Source organism: Somniosus microcephalus, chromosome 8 (assembly GCF_052327205.1).
Source record: "Somniosus microcephalus isolate GS21.2 chromosome 8, FLI_Smic_1.0, whole genome shotgun sequence".
NCBI lineage: Eukaryota > Metazoa > Chordata > Chondrichthyes > Squaliformes > Somniosidae > Somniosus > Somniosus microcephalus.
Window position 1 is genome coordinate 62,161,109 of NC_140994.1, and position 15,913 is coordinate 62,177,021.

A 15,913-nucleotide genomic window follows, 5' to 3' on the forward strand; every position below is an offset into this window, starting at 1 on the left:
CCCCCAGTCCGCTCGCTCTCTCTCTTCCCCCCAGTCGCTCGCTCTCTCTCTTCCCCCCAGTCGCTCGCTCTCTCTCTTCCCCCCAGTCGCGCGCTCTCTTCTCTTCCCCCCAGTCGCTCGCTCTCTCTCTTCCCCCCAGTCGCACTCTCTCTCTCTTCCAACAACAACATGCCCTCAAAAAAACCCTCGGCACCACCGGGCACCCCCAGCTAGTATATGTATATAGAAACGTAGGATTGCTAGATGAAGAAAGACCACATAGTTTGCCTTCTACCATCTTGGTAGTCACATTATATGACTGTGTAAAAATGATAGAGCTAGTAACTTTTTTAGCTTTCTATAGTTGGCCTGACCTACGAAATGGACTCTTAACAATTAAAATTGTAGAAACATTTATACAGTACACAAATGTTTGTTGTAACTTTATTTGAAGAGCAACAATACCATGAAAGTAATACATGACTGAAAATCCGCTTGTATTTAAAATGTGAGTTTTAGAAAAAATATATTCACAAGGTGACTGAAGCAGTCCTGCAGACCGAAATTCGCAGCCACAATCTTTGCCAAGGTGACAATCATCCAGTGGATCTAAGGGCACGAACCTGCACATGAAGCAAAATGTACATCAGACACTGTAACCATGATATCAACAACCTCTAGCATGGACTTTGATGGATTGCTATAGTTAAGCGTAAATATTCCTTTCAATCAAAGATACAAACATTGAAAGTAAAGAATATTCAAAGAATCAACAGATAAATCAAAAAGCATTTAACAGTGCGGCTTGCTCAAGCTCAGTCAGAGTGCAATAGTGACTACTTGTAAATCTCAGACTCCAAGTTATTAACTTTTTTTCTCATTTTTTCCCCCGATATTTCATCTCACTCTTGACAGATGTGAAACCAAATAAAACGTCACCTTGTAGAGCACAGGAAATAAAACAAAAACATATGGAGCCTTGCTTCTGAAACTATATTCTCACAAATCTGCCTTAATAGCAAACTCTTTGCTCGTTCACGAATTGTTGTTTGGTGAGGGAACTATGGAAGTTGGAGTGTGTTGTCATTTCATTTGCTGGTGACAAGCACCCAGCATTTTAAGGTTGTTTTTGCACCTGTAAGAACATGTGATGTTTGGAGCATGGCATTAGGAGTGTGAGGTCCGTATATATTGATGTGCCATTTTTTAAATATTACTTGTTGATCTCCCAATGCATTGTGTAAGGGGAGTCAAGAGCAAGTATAGTTTTCAGGTAAAGTGGGGTTTGAAGGTGGGGGTGGGGTGGGGGGGATAATTGGGCCAGGACACAGACATAATTCAGTCCCCATTTTAAAGTCATACTCTCTGTACTTATTTTTATGCAATAGTTTGATTTTATATTATTTATAGTTTAATAAAACTTACAGCAATTTGGGAAGCAGAGAAGTAGAGATGGTTGGAGCAGGAGTTTCTCGACAACACAGGCTGAGTTACAGCACCACCACTAGCTATAATTACAGCATTACAAGTTTCTATTGGCAGTTTCTACTATAAATATGGACATAGGAATTTAGAACAGGAAAAAGTGACACCAGGAGACATAGTTTTATAGATAGGAAGTGCATGCATTCAGAAGATTTTTATATATATTGTAGATAATATCTACGTCTATCCTATTTTAAAATGGCACATCAGCACACAGACTCCAGATATAACAATTGACTAAAGATGCAAAACAACCTTAGAAAAAAAAAGTTCATAACTTGGAGTCTGAGATTTACAAGTAGTCACAATTGCACTCTGACTGACCTTGAGTTTTCAAGCTGCTACAATTAGCTGGATTTGCCCATGTAGACCAATCTTTTTCCAGATAGAATACAAAGAGTGGCCTTAAAAGGCACAGCCAAGGTTAGCAGCTAAACATGACAATCATCTCCAGACTACTCATGAGCAATGTCACTGGGAATCTGCCAAGGTTTAGCATGCATCTGCCACAATTCAAAGCATCACATTTGAAAGTGTGCATCACAGTTGTAAACTGCTCTATTTAAATATTGTTTTCATAAAATACCAACAAATCACAATTAAACAGATGCAGCATGTACCAATCAACAAGTAGCAAGTGGGAGTGCAAAACTAACAATCAAAAATTGGTAGTTAGGGAATAGTTTCCAATAAAAAAATACAAACCAATTAGGTAATTCAAAATATTTTTTGAAAATAGTTTTGATTACTATTTTGTTTGCCCATTTGAGCAATATTGTACCAAATACATTTCCAATACGTCTCCTCCTCCTCCACCCATGTCTACCTTCTCTCAGCGAGTGAAATTCCTCCTTCAAGTTGGTTTTCAAATCATTTGGAAGAACAAAGGAACATACAAACCTTTTCACAGCATGAGAAAAGATACAGTTCCAATTGCACTGAGAGAATTACACTGATGCATCCTGGAAAATATTTCACGCAGCATGCACTTCAACAGTGGCAGCTTGGGAATTGGAGGCCATGGGATAGCTGGTAATTCCTTTCAGCTAATAAGAGTGATAGCCCTGAGAAAAATATCTATCCCTAGCTCAGGATTTTGAGGGAGCATGAGGCCCCTGAGTAAATACACGAATGAAGGCATTCAAAGACAAACTATTTTATGGGTAAGCTAAACCATGTCATTGTGAAAAATGTAATTTTTATGTTTCTTATAATGTTATTTTGAGTTCTGGATATTTGAGTTTATGAAAAATGGCAAATGAAAAGTTTTGAAAAGACATTTTGAGTTGTTTGATTAGGTCAGTTTTGGTTTCCTTTGGTAGGTTTATTTTGGGGTTGGCTGCACTGGTAAGAGGGTCTTGGTGTCTAATCATTCAGGGAATATGCTGGGGTCTCAAAGCAGGAGGGGAGCAACCCTTGTGTCCAGGAATACTAGGAAGGTGTGTTCCTGAGTCTGGAAGCGCTTGGGAGAGGCTCCAGGATCTGGGAATACTAAGGAATGAACTCGGCATCTGGAAGCAATGTGAAATTCATGGGACCTGGCAGCAATGGGAAAGTTATAGGTCTGGAAGTACTCTGGGGGGTGTCTCATGGTCTGAAAGCCTTGTGGAGAGAAGCCCAAGGTCTGGAAGTGTTGGGGAGGGAGAGGTTCCAAGGGTTTGGTAGTACTAAGAGGAAGGCCCCAGAGTTTGAAAGAACTGGAAGGGGGCCCTAGAGTGTGATATACCTATCAATTCATCCAATGAAAAGCGACGAGTTAAGAAAGTAACTATAGGTTTTTATTGGCTAAATAACAGAGCCCACCCTCGTGGGTGATCGGATCCAACAAGGAGGAATACCAGCCAGTCGACCACCTTTATACCTGGGCAAGTAGGCGGAGCTATGGGCGGAGTCAGCAGTGGTCAGTCCAGGTATAACAGCGTGGCAAGAGGCGACCTCGTGTAGTGATACAACAGTGTAAACAGTGATAACCATAGTGTAACGGTAGTGAACGATAAAAGTGGTTTACCACATTCACCCCTTGTTTAGATTTGAGTCCGGCGGGGTGAAGTGTACTACCAGTTCGGGTATGTCAGTCTGTCCGGAGGCCTCGTAAGTCTTTCTGATCGGCGCAGCAGCGGCGGCGGTGTTGCAGTCTCCGGTGTTAATGCTGGTGTCTGCGTGGTTGACGAAGGCTCGTGGGGTTCCGGCATGCCGTCTACCTGGGCTGGATTTGGGGGGGTGGTGGGGGGTAACGGTGGTGTCTCAGGGGTGCCCGAGGGTGCAAGGTCTCGTAAGGAGACTGTGTCCTCCCGCCCGTCTGGGTATGCCACGTAGGCGTACTGGGGGTTGGCGTACAGGAGGACCACCCTCTCGACCAGGGGGTCCGTTTTATGGGCCCTCACATGCTTTCGCAGTAAGACGGGCCCCGGAGAAGTCAGCCAAGTTGGCAGCGTGGTTCCCGTAGTCGATTTCCTGGGGAAAACAAACATTCGTTCATGGGGGGTGGCGTTAATGGCTGTGCAAAGTAGTGACCGGATGGAATGCAGCGCTGCCGGGAGGACTTCCTGCCAGTGAGAGGTTGGGAGGCCCTTAGACTTTAAGGCTAAGAGAACGGCCTTCCAGACAGTCGCGTTCTCTCTTTCCACCTGGCCGTTCCCTCGGGGGTTGTAGCTGGTGGTCCTGCTTGCAGCGATACCTCTCGCTAATAGGAACTGGCGAAGTTCCTCGCTCATGAAGGAGGAGCCCTGGTCGCTATGTATATAGTTCGGGAACCCGAACAAGGAGAAGAGGTCGTTCAGGCATTTGATGACCGTGGTGCTGGTCATGTCTGGGCAGGGGAAGGCAAAGGGGAAACGGGAGTACTCATCAATGATGTTGAGGAAGTACACATTACGGTCAGAGGACGGGAGGGGCCCCTTAAAATCGATACTCAAGCGCTCGAAGGGGCGGGTGGCCTTGATCAGGCTTGCTCTGTCCGGCCTAAAGAAATGCGGTTTGCATTCGGCACAGGTTTGGCAGTTCCTGGTCATGGTCCTGACCTCCTCGATGGAGTATGGCAGGTTGCGGGCCTTAATGAAGTGGTAAAGTCTGGTGACCCCGGGGTGGCAGAGGTCGTTGTGGAGGGTCTGCAGTCTATCAGTTTGCACGTTGGCGCATGTACTTCGTGATAGAGCATCTGGGGGTTCGTTCAGTTTACCAGGCCGGTACAAGATATCATAATCATAGGTGGAGAGCTCGATTCTCCACCTCAAGATCTTGTCGTTCTTGATTTTGCCCCTCAGCTTGTTATTAAACATAAAAGCGACCGAACGCTGGTCGGTGAGGAGGGTAAATCGTTTGCCTGCCAGGTAATGCCTCCAGCGTCGTACAGCCTCCACGATCGCCTGGGCCTCCTTCTCGACCGAAGAGTGTCGGATCTCAGGGCCCTGGAGGGTCCTTGAGAAGAAGGCCACCGGTCTCCCCTCCTGGTTGAGGGTTGCGGCTAGGGCGAAGTCGGATGCATCGCTCTCCACTTGGAAAGGGATAGACTCATCCACCGCGTGCATTGTGGCCTTAGCAATGTCTCCCTTAATGAGGGAGAAGGCTGCGCACGCTTCTGCCGTCAGGGGGAAGGAGGTGGACTTCATGAGGGGTCTGGCTTTGTCCGCATAATTTGGCACCCATTGGGCATAGTAGGCGAAGAGCCCCAGGGTTCTCTTCAGCGCCTTTGGACAGTGGGGGAGGGGAAGCTCCATGAGGGGGCGCATTCTTTCGGGGTCGGCGCCGATGACTCCGTTCTCTACTACGCAGCCGAGGATGGCAAGGCGCGAGGTGTTAAACACACATTTCTCCTTATTGTAGGTGAGGTTCAGCCGTTGGGCCGTACGGAGGAATCTTTTCAGATTAACATCGTGGTCCTGCCGGTCGCGGCCGCAGATGGTGACGTTATCTAGATAGGGGAACGTGGCGTGCAGCCCGTTCTGGTCAACCATCCGGTCCATCTCCCTTTGGAAGACCGAAACCCCGTTGGTGACGCCGAAGGGAACCCTAAGGAAGTGGTAGAGGCGGCCGTTCGCCTCGAAGGCTGTATACTGGCGGTCCTCAGGGCGGATAGGGAGTTGGTGATAGGCCGACTTAAGGTCGATGGTGGAGAATACCCGGTACTGCGCAATCTGATTGACCATATCAGATATGCGGGGAAGCGGGTATGCGTCCAGCTGGGTGTACCGGTTTATGGTTTGTCTGTAGTCGATGACTAGGCGGTTTTTATCGCCGGTCTTAACGACTACGACCTGGGCACGCCAGGGGCTGTTGCTCCTCTCGATGATGCCCTCCTTCAGGAGACGCTGCACCTCACAGCTAATAAAAGCTCTGTCCCCGGCGCTGTACCGCCTGCTCTTGGTGGCGACGGGTTTACAGTCGCGGGTGAGGTCAGCGAACAGGGAGGGGGGCGGGACCTTGAGGGTGGATAGGCCGCAGGTGGTATGCGGTGGGCGGTTTAAAGGCTGCTGGTTGTCGACTGTGAGTGGGGGGAGGGGTCCACCGTATGCCAAAGTGACACTTTGCAGGTGGGATTGGAAGTCCAGCCCTAGTAGGACGGCAGCGCAGAGCTGGGGCAGGACGAGGAGTTTAAAATTTTTATACTCCGTGCCCCTAACCGACAGGGTCACAATACAGTAGCCGCTGATGTCTGTAGAATGGGACCTCGATGCCATCGAGATCCGGTTGCGCGTTGGCCGGACAGTGAGGGAGTAGTGGCTCACCGTGTCTGGATGTATGAAACTCTCCGTGCTTCCGCTGTCGAACAGGCAGGTCGTGGCGTGGCCGTTTACTTTGATGTCCATCATGGACTTGGACAGGTGATGCGGGCGAGCTTGGTCCAGTGTGACGGAGGCTAGTGTATGGCTGAGCGAGCTGCTGTAGTCTGCGGGTGAGGCGGTGGTCGGGTCTGGCGACAAGGTGGCGGTCGACTGTGGTGGACAAAATGGCGGCGCCCACGAGGTTGAATAAGATGGCTGCCCCCACAACTCACATGAGGCATTGCTGGTGTCGGTTGCCTTGATCAAAGATGGCCACCCCCACGACTCACACGAGGGGATACTGGCATCTGTGGCCTGGATGAAAGATGGCCGCCCCCACAATTCGCATGAGGCACCGCTGGCGTCTGTGGCTCTCCCCCTGCAGGCCTTAGCGAAGTGGCCTTTCTTCTGGCAATGGGAGCAAGTCGCGTTTCTCGCAGGGCAGCGCGTCCTCGGGTGTTTCGCCTGGCCACAGAAGAAGCAGCCGGCGGCCCGATCGCGGGGGTCCGATGTTGCAGCCGGTACCGGGGGTGGCGGTCCCGATCGGTTCTGGGACGCCGACGCCGAGGTAGGTCCCGGAGGCGGCGTTGCGAGGGGTATTACGGCCGGGGTCGGGCCGGAGTCCCAGGGTCGCGCAGTACAGTACCTGGAATACGCCTCGAGGTCCCGATGGGCCACTTCCAGGGAGCGGGCGAGGGCTGCAGCTGTGTTCAGGTCGAGGTCCTTTGATTCGAGCAGTCTTTGCCGTGAGTAGTCGGACCGAAGGCCTTTCACGAAGGCATCGCGGATATTCTCTTCAGTATTTTCTGCAGCCGTTACCGCTTTAAAGTCACAGTCCCTGCCGAGTGTTTGTAGCGCCCGTAAAAATTCATCTACAGACTCTCCTGGCTGTTGCGGGCGGGATCTTAGGAGGTGTCTGGCATACATAGAATTTACCGGGCTCCGGTACTGCTGTTTCAGCAGGTTGATGGTGGCCTCGTATGTAGTAAGGTCCTGTATGAGTGCGAATACTTTAGGGCTCACTTGGGCGGTCAGCACTCTTAGTTTGGATCTCTGAGGCACGCCGGATTCTCCCAGGTAGGATTCGAAACAGCTCAGCCAGTGTTTGAAGTCGAGGGCTGAGTTTGCTGCCTGTGGGTTTAGATCCAGGTACGGCGGTCGGAGGGCTCGCAGCCAGGCCGGCTGCTGTGGCTGTTGTAGCTGGGCGTCTGACTGGTCTGACGGTTCGTTAGACATTTTTAAAATTTAGCCAATAAAATTGATATACCTATCAATTCATCCAATGAAAAGCGACGAGTTAAGAAAGTAACTATAGGTTTTTATTGGCTAAATAACAGAGCCCACCCTCGTGGGTGATCGGATCCAACAAGGAGGAATACCAGCCAGTCGACCACCTTTATACCTGGGCAAGTAGGCGGAGCTATGGGCGGAGTCAGCAGTGGTCAGCCCAGGTATAACAGCGTGGCAAGAGGCGACCTCATGTAGTGATACAACAGTGTAAACAGTGATAACCATAGTGTAACGATATAACAGTGATAACCATAGTGTAACGGTAGTGAACGATAAAAGTGGTTTACCACAGAGTGTAGACCATAGTTATAGCCTAGAGGGTTAGTGGGCTGTGGGGAGGTGTAGCATGGCTAGTGGGCGGAAGGCCAGGTAGAGCAGCGTTAGAGGCCAAGGTGAGCAGGGGGCGGGGGAGATGAAACATAATTGGAAACTGGAAAGAGGTAGAGCAGTGTTAGATGCCGAGGTGAAGCATGATTAGAGGTTGGGGGGTTACAGAGAGGGAATGAATGGCGGAGCCAGATGAAAGGACCAGTAGACCCAGAGGAAGCAGGCCAGAGGCTACTGTGGGAGTCCTTGGAAATGGGATGACTGGCTGAGGGGGAGGAGGGGAGAAAGGGGAAGGTGGCGGTGACGAGTGCCATTTTCCTCTGGTGAGGTTAAGTGGGCAATTGGGAGACAACCGTGATTCCAGCTGTGGGAGTCATTTTCTCAGGTGCAGGGGATTGGGTCCCACATAAAATGCCAAAAGAAAGAATATTGAAAAATTTAAATTCAAAATGAAAAACCTACTTACCTCTGTCAAAAGAAAGATTGAGTATTGATAGATGGAACCCTACCGTGACACTACATGGTAGATTTTTGTCTTCACTGCATGGGCGGTATTCTGGTGAGGCAGATCGCCCAACCCTATATAGAACCCATTTGATTCTTATTCCATTGTGGAATGAAAACCAGGCAGGTTCTATCAAGGGTTTGCGTTCCACCCCACCAGATTACAGCCCATGCTGTGAAGACAAAAACCTACCCCGATGGGTGGTGGAGCTGGGAGCTGAGACAGAGACTTGAAAGCACCATCAGTGGTGCAAGGCCTGCAACTCCAATGCTGAAGACTGGAAGGATTTTGAGTAAAGTGTGGTGTTACAGGGAGCCATTACAGGCCAGTGATCAGATTAACATTGGTAATCCTATTAGAGTACCTCTTACCATTAGAGGGAAGCATCACAACTCCGTGTAGACATTTTACATACGAATCCCCACTGGAATGTTTACATAGCACTTTACAATGGAACACAACCACAATTTTCAACACATTTACCTGTTTGAGCGACACGCTTATATTTGTATGCCAGGCAGAGATGCTCTTGCCGTTTTCGGACTATGCGTTGTACTTCAGGGGTCAGTCCTTTAAAATCCCGCGAGAACACAAATGAATAGCTGTCTGCACAAGTTCCATTTTCATTCAGCTTTCGGCATGTATACGTGATGGCATAGGTATCATAATCAGTGTCAACAATCCAGTGATCATCATCTGAAATAAAGAAACATGTTGTAATGTATTTTTTACCCTAATGAATAGCAATTTAACCTAGTCCCTGATTATTATCGAAAAACCTAGATGAAGGACCATGGCGTATAGTGCAGGACAGCACAAGGTGAAGAGAGTAGGAGAGAGACAAGATAAATCAAGACGTAGGGATTAGCTTGAGTTTTGAAAGCGTGTAGGTTACAGGAGGAAAGGAAGACTGAGGGAATTAAGAAATTCTTCAGTCTTGAGGTCCCAGGAGAGAATGGGTTTGAGACAGTATAAGACGATTTGATTTCACCCAAATACAGGGAGGAGGAAGAGCATGGTACCTTTGGACCTTAGGATGAACATGAAGAGAAGTTTCAGGTACCAGTGACTGTATTGGAAACTAATGGACAGATTGGTATACTTACAATAGTGGCTGACTGTTACCAATGCTCTCCTGGCCGGTCTCCCATCTTCCATCCTTCATAAACTTGAGCTCATCCAAAACTCTGCTGCCCATATCCTAACTCGCACCAAGTCCCGTTCACCCATCACCCCTGTGCTCGCTGACCTACATTGGCTCCTGGTCCGGCAACATCTCAATTTTAAAATCCTCATCCTTGTTTTAAAATCCCTCCATGGTCTCGCCCCATCCTAGCTCTGTAACCTTCTCCAGTCTACAACCCTCTGAGATATCTGCGCTCATCTAATTCTGGCCTCTTGCGCAGCCCCGATTTTAATCGCTCCATCATTGGTGACCATGCCTTCAGTTACCTAGGCCCTAAACCTCTCTCTCCTCCTTTAAGATGCTCCTTAAATCCTACCTCTTTGACCAAGCATTTGGTCATCTGTCCTAATATTTCCTTATGTGGCTCGGTGTCAAATTTTGTTTGATAACGCTCCTGTGAAGCGCCTTGGGATGCTTTACTACCTTAAAGGCACTATATAAATGCAAGTTGTTGTTTGCACACTGTCTGTCTGATTTTATGTCACATATGTGGAGCTGCAAAGCCAGACCAGTTACCTAGGCCAGTAATGCCAGTACCAGGAGAGCAGGATCCTCAGAAGTCCACTGATGCGTGCTCACTTCTGCGGCACACATCCAAGGACCAATCCTGCTTGGAGCAGAGCAGAACTTGCTTTGTCAACAAATATGAAAAATCAACATTTCTGAGCACCTGTGTTATTCCATGTTTTGTCATTACTCTACCCAAGTATATTTATATATTCTTTTATGTTGTTCTGACCAAAAGAGAAAAATAGCAGGAAAAAACAAAATGATAAAGGAACTATGGAAAGAAAACAAGGAAATGTACATAATCTTAGTTTATTGGGTGAGAGGGTTTTATTGTATGGTAATGTAAACAGGGATTCTGTTAGTAGTTAAATGAATAACTGGATAAAGGAGTTTGTCTTGCATGAAAGTGTATGATTTACATTCAGCATTGTAAATGAACCAGACTGTGGGAATTATTCTGCCAGGTTAAAGTGGCTTACCCTGGCAATAGAAAAATATTGGCCCGTATTTTCCGGTCCCTATGGGTGTGTACCGAAGTGCATGCACTGAAAACCGGCACTTCCGATCAGTCAAGAATGCTCTTGACAGATCGGACACCTGCCCTGGAGAAGGGCCTCTGCGGGTGGAGAGTTCCGCTTTCTGCAGAACCTCCGTCCGCTGAAATCCCTTAAAAATCTTACGCTTGGTAAAAGCAGGCGTAAGGCCTGCTTTTATCAGCATAAGAGTTTTAAAAAGTTTTTTAAAAGTTTTTTTTTACTCATTTATAATTTAAAAAATACTTTAAAAAAAGATAAGTTTATTTTAAGCCCCGTAAAAAACTTTAAATTATTTTTTTCATGAGTTCATAATTGTAACTCATTTTAAAAACGTGATGGTTTTTTTAAAAATGTATTTAATGTTGTAGTGTCTTTTTTCAGTGATGCCCATTCATACTTTTGACAGGTCTACCTGTCAAACGTATGAAGGGGGATTTCCTTCTCCAATTGGCTCGCCTGGCCCACGTGATCCCAGGGATGTTTGCGAACCGCATGCGCCCCTGGGATATCTGGGCCTTTGCGTGCGCGCACCAGGAGCGGAAGAGTCCGGACCTCAGGAGCCCTCAGGTGAGGACGTAGATTTTTTCCCGATAGGGGGCATCCACACGCAGGAAGCCTCCAATCAGAAATTATGGGCCATTATACCAGTGGGACAGCATCTTGTATTTATGGGCCATTATACCAGTGGGCCAGCATCTTGTATTTATGGGCCATTATACCAGTGGGACAGCATCTTGTATTTATGGGCCATTATACCAGTGGGACAGCATCTTGTATTTATGGGCCAGCATCTTGTATTTATGGGCCATTATACCAGTGGGCCAGCATCTTGTATTTATGGGCCATTATACCAGTGGGCCAGCATCTTGTATTTATGGGCCATTATACCAGTGGGACAGCATCTTGTATTTATGGGCCATTATACCAGTGGGCCAGCATCTTGTATTTATGGGCCATTATACCAGTGGGACAGCATCTTGTATTTATGGGCCATTATACCAGTGGGACAGCATCTTGTATTTATGGGCCAGCATCTTGTATTTATGGGCCATTATACCAGTGGGCCAGCATCTTGTATTTATGGGCCATTATACCAGTGGGACAGCATCTTGTATTTATGGGCCATTATACCAGTGGGCCAGCATCTTGTATTTATGGGCCAGCATCTTGTATTTATGGGCCATTATACCAGTGGGCCAGCATCTTGTATTTATGGGCCAGCATCTTGTATTTATGGGCCATTATACCAGTGGGCCAGCATCTTGTATTTATGGGCCAGCATCTTGTATTTATGGGCCATTATACCAGTGGGCCAGCATCTTGTATTTATGGGCCAGCATCTTGTATTTATGGGCCATTATACCAGTGGGCCAGCATCTTGTATTTATGGGCCAGCATCTTGTATTTATGGGCCATTATACCAGTGGGACAGCATCTTGTATTTATGGGCCAGCATCTTGTATTTATGGGCCATTATACCAGTGGGACAGCATCTTGTATTTATGGGCCATTATACCAGTGGGACAGCATCTTGTATTTATGGGCCATTATACCAGTGGGACAGCATCTTGTATTTTGGAAGAAAGAAAGGGAAGTAAACGGGGTCACTTGGTGGTCAAGCTGGCTCTAAAATGATATAACAACAGAAAACGCTGGAAAAACTCAGCAGGCCAGGCAACATCCATGGAGAGAGAAACAGAGTCAATGTTTCGGGTCGAAACCCTTCTTCAGAACTGAGAAAAAAGGCAGGAAATGAAACAGATTAAAAGGTAGTTTGGGGGCTGGGAAACGGGGGAGGGGATGAAAGAAGAGACATTAAGAGATATTCAAGGTGAGACGAGATGGTAATGGGACAGGTAAATAAACAAACAATGGCTCTAGATGAAGTGTGAAATGCGCTGGCAGAGTGAAAGACAGCTGCCATGTGGGAAGAGAGAAAAAAAAGGAAAAGGCACAAACCAAAAGTGTGGATAAAAAATATAAAAATATAATAGGGGCCGAGGTTATGATCTGAAATTGTTGAACACGATATTGAGTCGAGAAGGCTGTAAAGTGCCTCATCGGAAGATGAGGTGCTGTTCCTTGAGTTTACGCTGGCTGAGCTTCCACGGAACAATGCAAGAGGCCACAGACGGTGAGGTCTGAGTGGGAATGGAACAGTAAATTGAAATTACAGGCGACCGGAAGCTCGGGTCACCCTTACGGACTGAACGGAGGTGTTCCGCAAAGCGGTCACCCAATCTGCGTTTGGTCTCCCCAATGTAGAGGAGACCGCATCGTGAGCAGCGAATACAGTATACTAGATTGCAAGAAGTACAAGTAAATCGCTGTTTCACCTGGAAGGGGTGTTTGGGGCCCTGGATAGTGGGAAGGGGGGAGGTATATGGGCAGGTGTCGCATCTCCTGCGCTTGCACGGGAAGGTGCCGGGCGAAGGGGAAGGGGTGCTGGGGGTGCTAGAGGAGTGGACTAGGGTGTCTCGGAGGGAGCGGTCCCTACGGAATGCTGAAAGGGGAGAGGAAGATGCGTTTGGTGGTGGGATCATGTTGGAGGTGACAGAAATGGCGGAGGATGATCCGTTGAATGTGGAGGCTGGTGGGGTGAAAGGTGAGGACAGGGGGAACCTTATCGTGGTTCCGGGAGAGAGGGGCAGGGGTGAGGGCAGAAGTGCGGGAGATAGAACGGACCCGATCGAGGGCCATGTGAACCACGGTAGAGGGGAATCCTCGGTTGGGGAAAAAGGAAGACATGTCGGAAGCACTGGTGTGGAAGGTGGCATCGTCGGAGCAGATGCGGTGGAGACGGAGAAACTGGGAGAATGGAATAGAGTCCTCACAGGAGGCGGGGTGGGAGGAAGTGTAGTCCAGGTAGCTGTGGGAGTCACTGGGCTTGTAGTGAATGTTGGTCAATAACCTATCCCCAGAGATAGAGACGGAGAAGTCGAGGAAGGGAAGGGTCGGAGATGGACCATGTGAAGGTGAGGGAAGGGTGGAAATTGGAGGCAAAGTGAATGAAATTGTCTAGTTCAGGGCGAGAGCAGGAAACAGCACCGATACAGTCATCAATGTACCGGAAAAGAGGTGAGGGAGGGGACCAGAGTAGGACTGGAACAAAGAGTGTTCCACATATCCCACGAAAAGGCAGGCATAGCTAGGACCCATGCGGGTACCCATAGCAACACCTTTAATTTGGAGGAAATGAGTGGAGTCAAAGGAGAAGTTGTTCAATGTGAGAACAAGTTCAGCCAGGCGGAGGAGGGTGGTGGTGGATGGGGACTGGTTGGGCCTAAAATGATATGCCTGGTAACAGAAAGACTTGTATTTATATAGCGCCTTTCATGACCACCAGATGTCCCAAAGCGCTTTACGGCCAATGAAGTACTTTTGAAGCGTAGTCACTGTTGTAATGTAGGAAATGTGGCAGCCAATTTGCGCACAGCAAGGCCCCACAAACAACAGTGTGATAATGACCAGTTCGGACCAGCGGGAGCAGCTAGGAGGAGCCGGTATAAAAACCGGAGAGAGGCGAGGCCCGAGACCAGTCGGGACCAGCGGGAGCAGTGAGTCGGAGCCCGGTATAAAAACCGGAGAGAGGCGAGGCCCGAGACCAGTCGGGACCAGCGGGAGCAGCGAGTCGGAGCCCGGTATAAAAACCGGAGAGCAGCGAGGCCCGAGACCAGTCGGGACCAGCGGGAGCAGCGAGTCGGAGCCCGGTATAAAAACCGGAGAGAGGCGAGGCCCGAGACCAGTCGGGAGCAGCGAGTCGGAGCCCGGTATAAAAACCGGAGAGAGGCGAGGCCCGAGACCAGTCGGGACCAGCGGGAGCAGCGAGTCGGAGCCCGGTATAAAAACCGGAGAGAGGCGAGGCCCGAGACCAGTCGGGACCAGCGAGTCGGAGCCCGGTATAAAAACCGGAGAGAGGCGAGGCCCGAGACCAGTCGGGACCAGCGGGAGCAGTGAGTCGGAGCCCGGTATAAAAACCGGAGAGAGGCGAGGCCCGAGACCAGTTCGGACCAGCGGGAGCAGCGAGGAGGAGCCCGGTATAAAAACCGGAGAGAGGCGAGGCCCGAGACCAGTTCGGACCAGCGGGAGCAGCGAGGAGGAGCCCGGTATAAAAACCGGAGAGAGGCGAGGCCCGAGACCAGTCGGGACCAGCGGGAGCAGTGAGTCGGAGCCCGGTATAAAAACCGGAGAGAGGCGAGGCCCGAGACCAGTTCGGACCAGCGGGAGCAGCGAGGAGGAGCCCGGTATAAAAACCGGAGAGAGGCGAGGCCCGAGACCAGTTCGGACCAGCGGGAGCAGCGAGTCGGAGCCCGGTATAAAAACCGGAGAGAGGCGAGGCCCGAGACCAGTCGGGACCAGCGGGAGCAGTGAGTCGGAGCCCGGTATAAAAACCGGAGAGAGGCGAGGCCCGAGACCAGTCGGGACCAGCGGGAGCAGTGAGTCGGAGCCCGGTATAAAAACCGGAGAGAGGCGAGGCCCGAGACCAGTCGGGACCAGCGGGAGCAGTGAGTCGGAGCCCGGTATAAAAACCGGAGAGAGGCGAGGCCCGAGACCAGTTCGGACCAGCGGGAGCAGCGAGGAGGAGCCCGGTATAAAAACCGGAGAGAGGCGAGGCCCGAGACCAGTTCGGACCAGCGGGAGCAGCGAGTCGGAGCCCGGTATAAAAACCGGAGAGAGGCGAGGCCCGAGACCAGTCGGGACCAGCGGGAGCAGTGAGTCGGAGCCCGGTATAAAAACCGGAGAGAGGCGAGGCCCGAGACCAGTCGGGACCAGCGGGAGCAGTGAGTCGGAGCCCGGTATAAAAACCGGAGAGAGGCGAGGCCCGAGACCAGTCGGGACCAGCGGGAGCAGCGAGTCGGAGCCCGGTATAAAAACCGGAGAGAGGCGAGGCCCGAGACCAGTCGGGAGCAGCGAGTCGGAGCCCGGTATAAAAACCGGAGAGAGGCGAGGCCCGAGACCAGTCGGGACCAGCGGGAGCAGCGAGTCGGAGCCCGGTATAAAAACCGGAGAGAGGCGAGGCCCGAGACCAGTCGGGACCAGCGGGAGCAGCGAGTCGGAGCCCGGTATAAAAACCGGAGAGAGGCGAGGCCCGAGACCAGTCGGGACCAGCGGGAGCAGTGAGTCGGAGCCCGGTATAAAAACCGGAGAGAGGCGAGGCCCGAGACCAGTTCGGACCAGCGGGAGCAGCGAGGAGGAGCCCGGTATAAAAACCGGAGAGAGGCGAGGCCCGAGACCAGTTCGGACCAGCGGGAGCAGCGAGTCGGAGCCCGGTATAAAAACCGGAGAGAGGCGAGGCCCGAGACCAGTCGGGACCAGCGGGAGCAGTGAGTCGGAG

The 15,913-nt window shown here is 50.1% G+C and overlaps 1 protein-coding gene across 2 annotated transcripts in view; it reads right to left on the bottom strand.

Moving 5' to 3' along the window:
• Positions 1 to 409: 409 nt before the first annotated feature.
• The window catches only part of rbp4 (retinol binding protein 4, plasma), a 28,915-nt gene continuing 13,411 nt past the window's right edge, over positions 410 to 15,913 (bottom strand). For both annotated transcript variants that reach the window (XM_085994803.1, XM_085994802.1), the window contains exons 5-6: positions 8,830 to 9,042; positions 410 to 602 (exon numbers count right to left, since the gene is read on the bottom strand). In XM_085994803.1, coding sequence (XP_085850929.1) covers positions 589 to 602; positions 8,830 to 9,042 — 227 coding nt within the window. In that variant the 3' untranslated portion in view covers positions 410 to 588. The remainder of the gene's footprint in view (positions 603 to 8,829; positions 9,043 to 15,913) is intronic.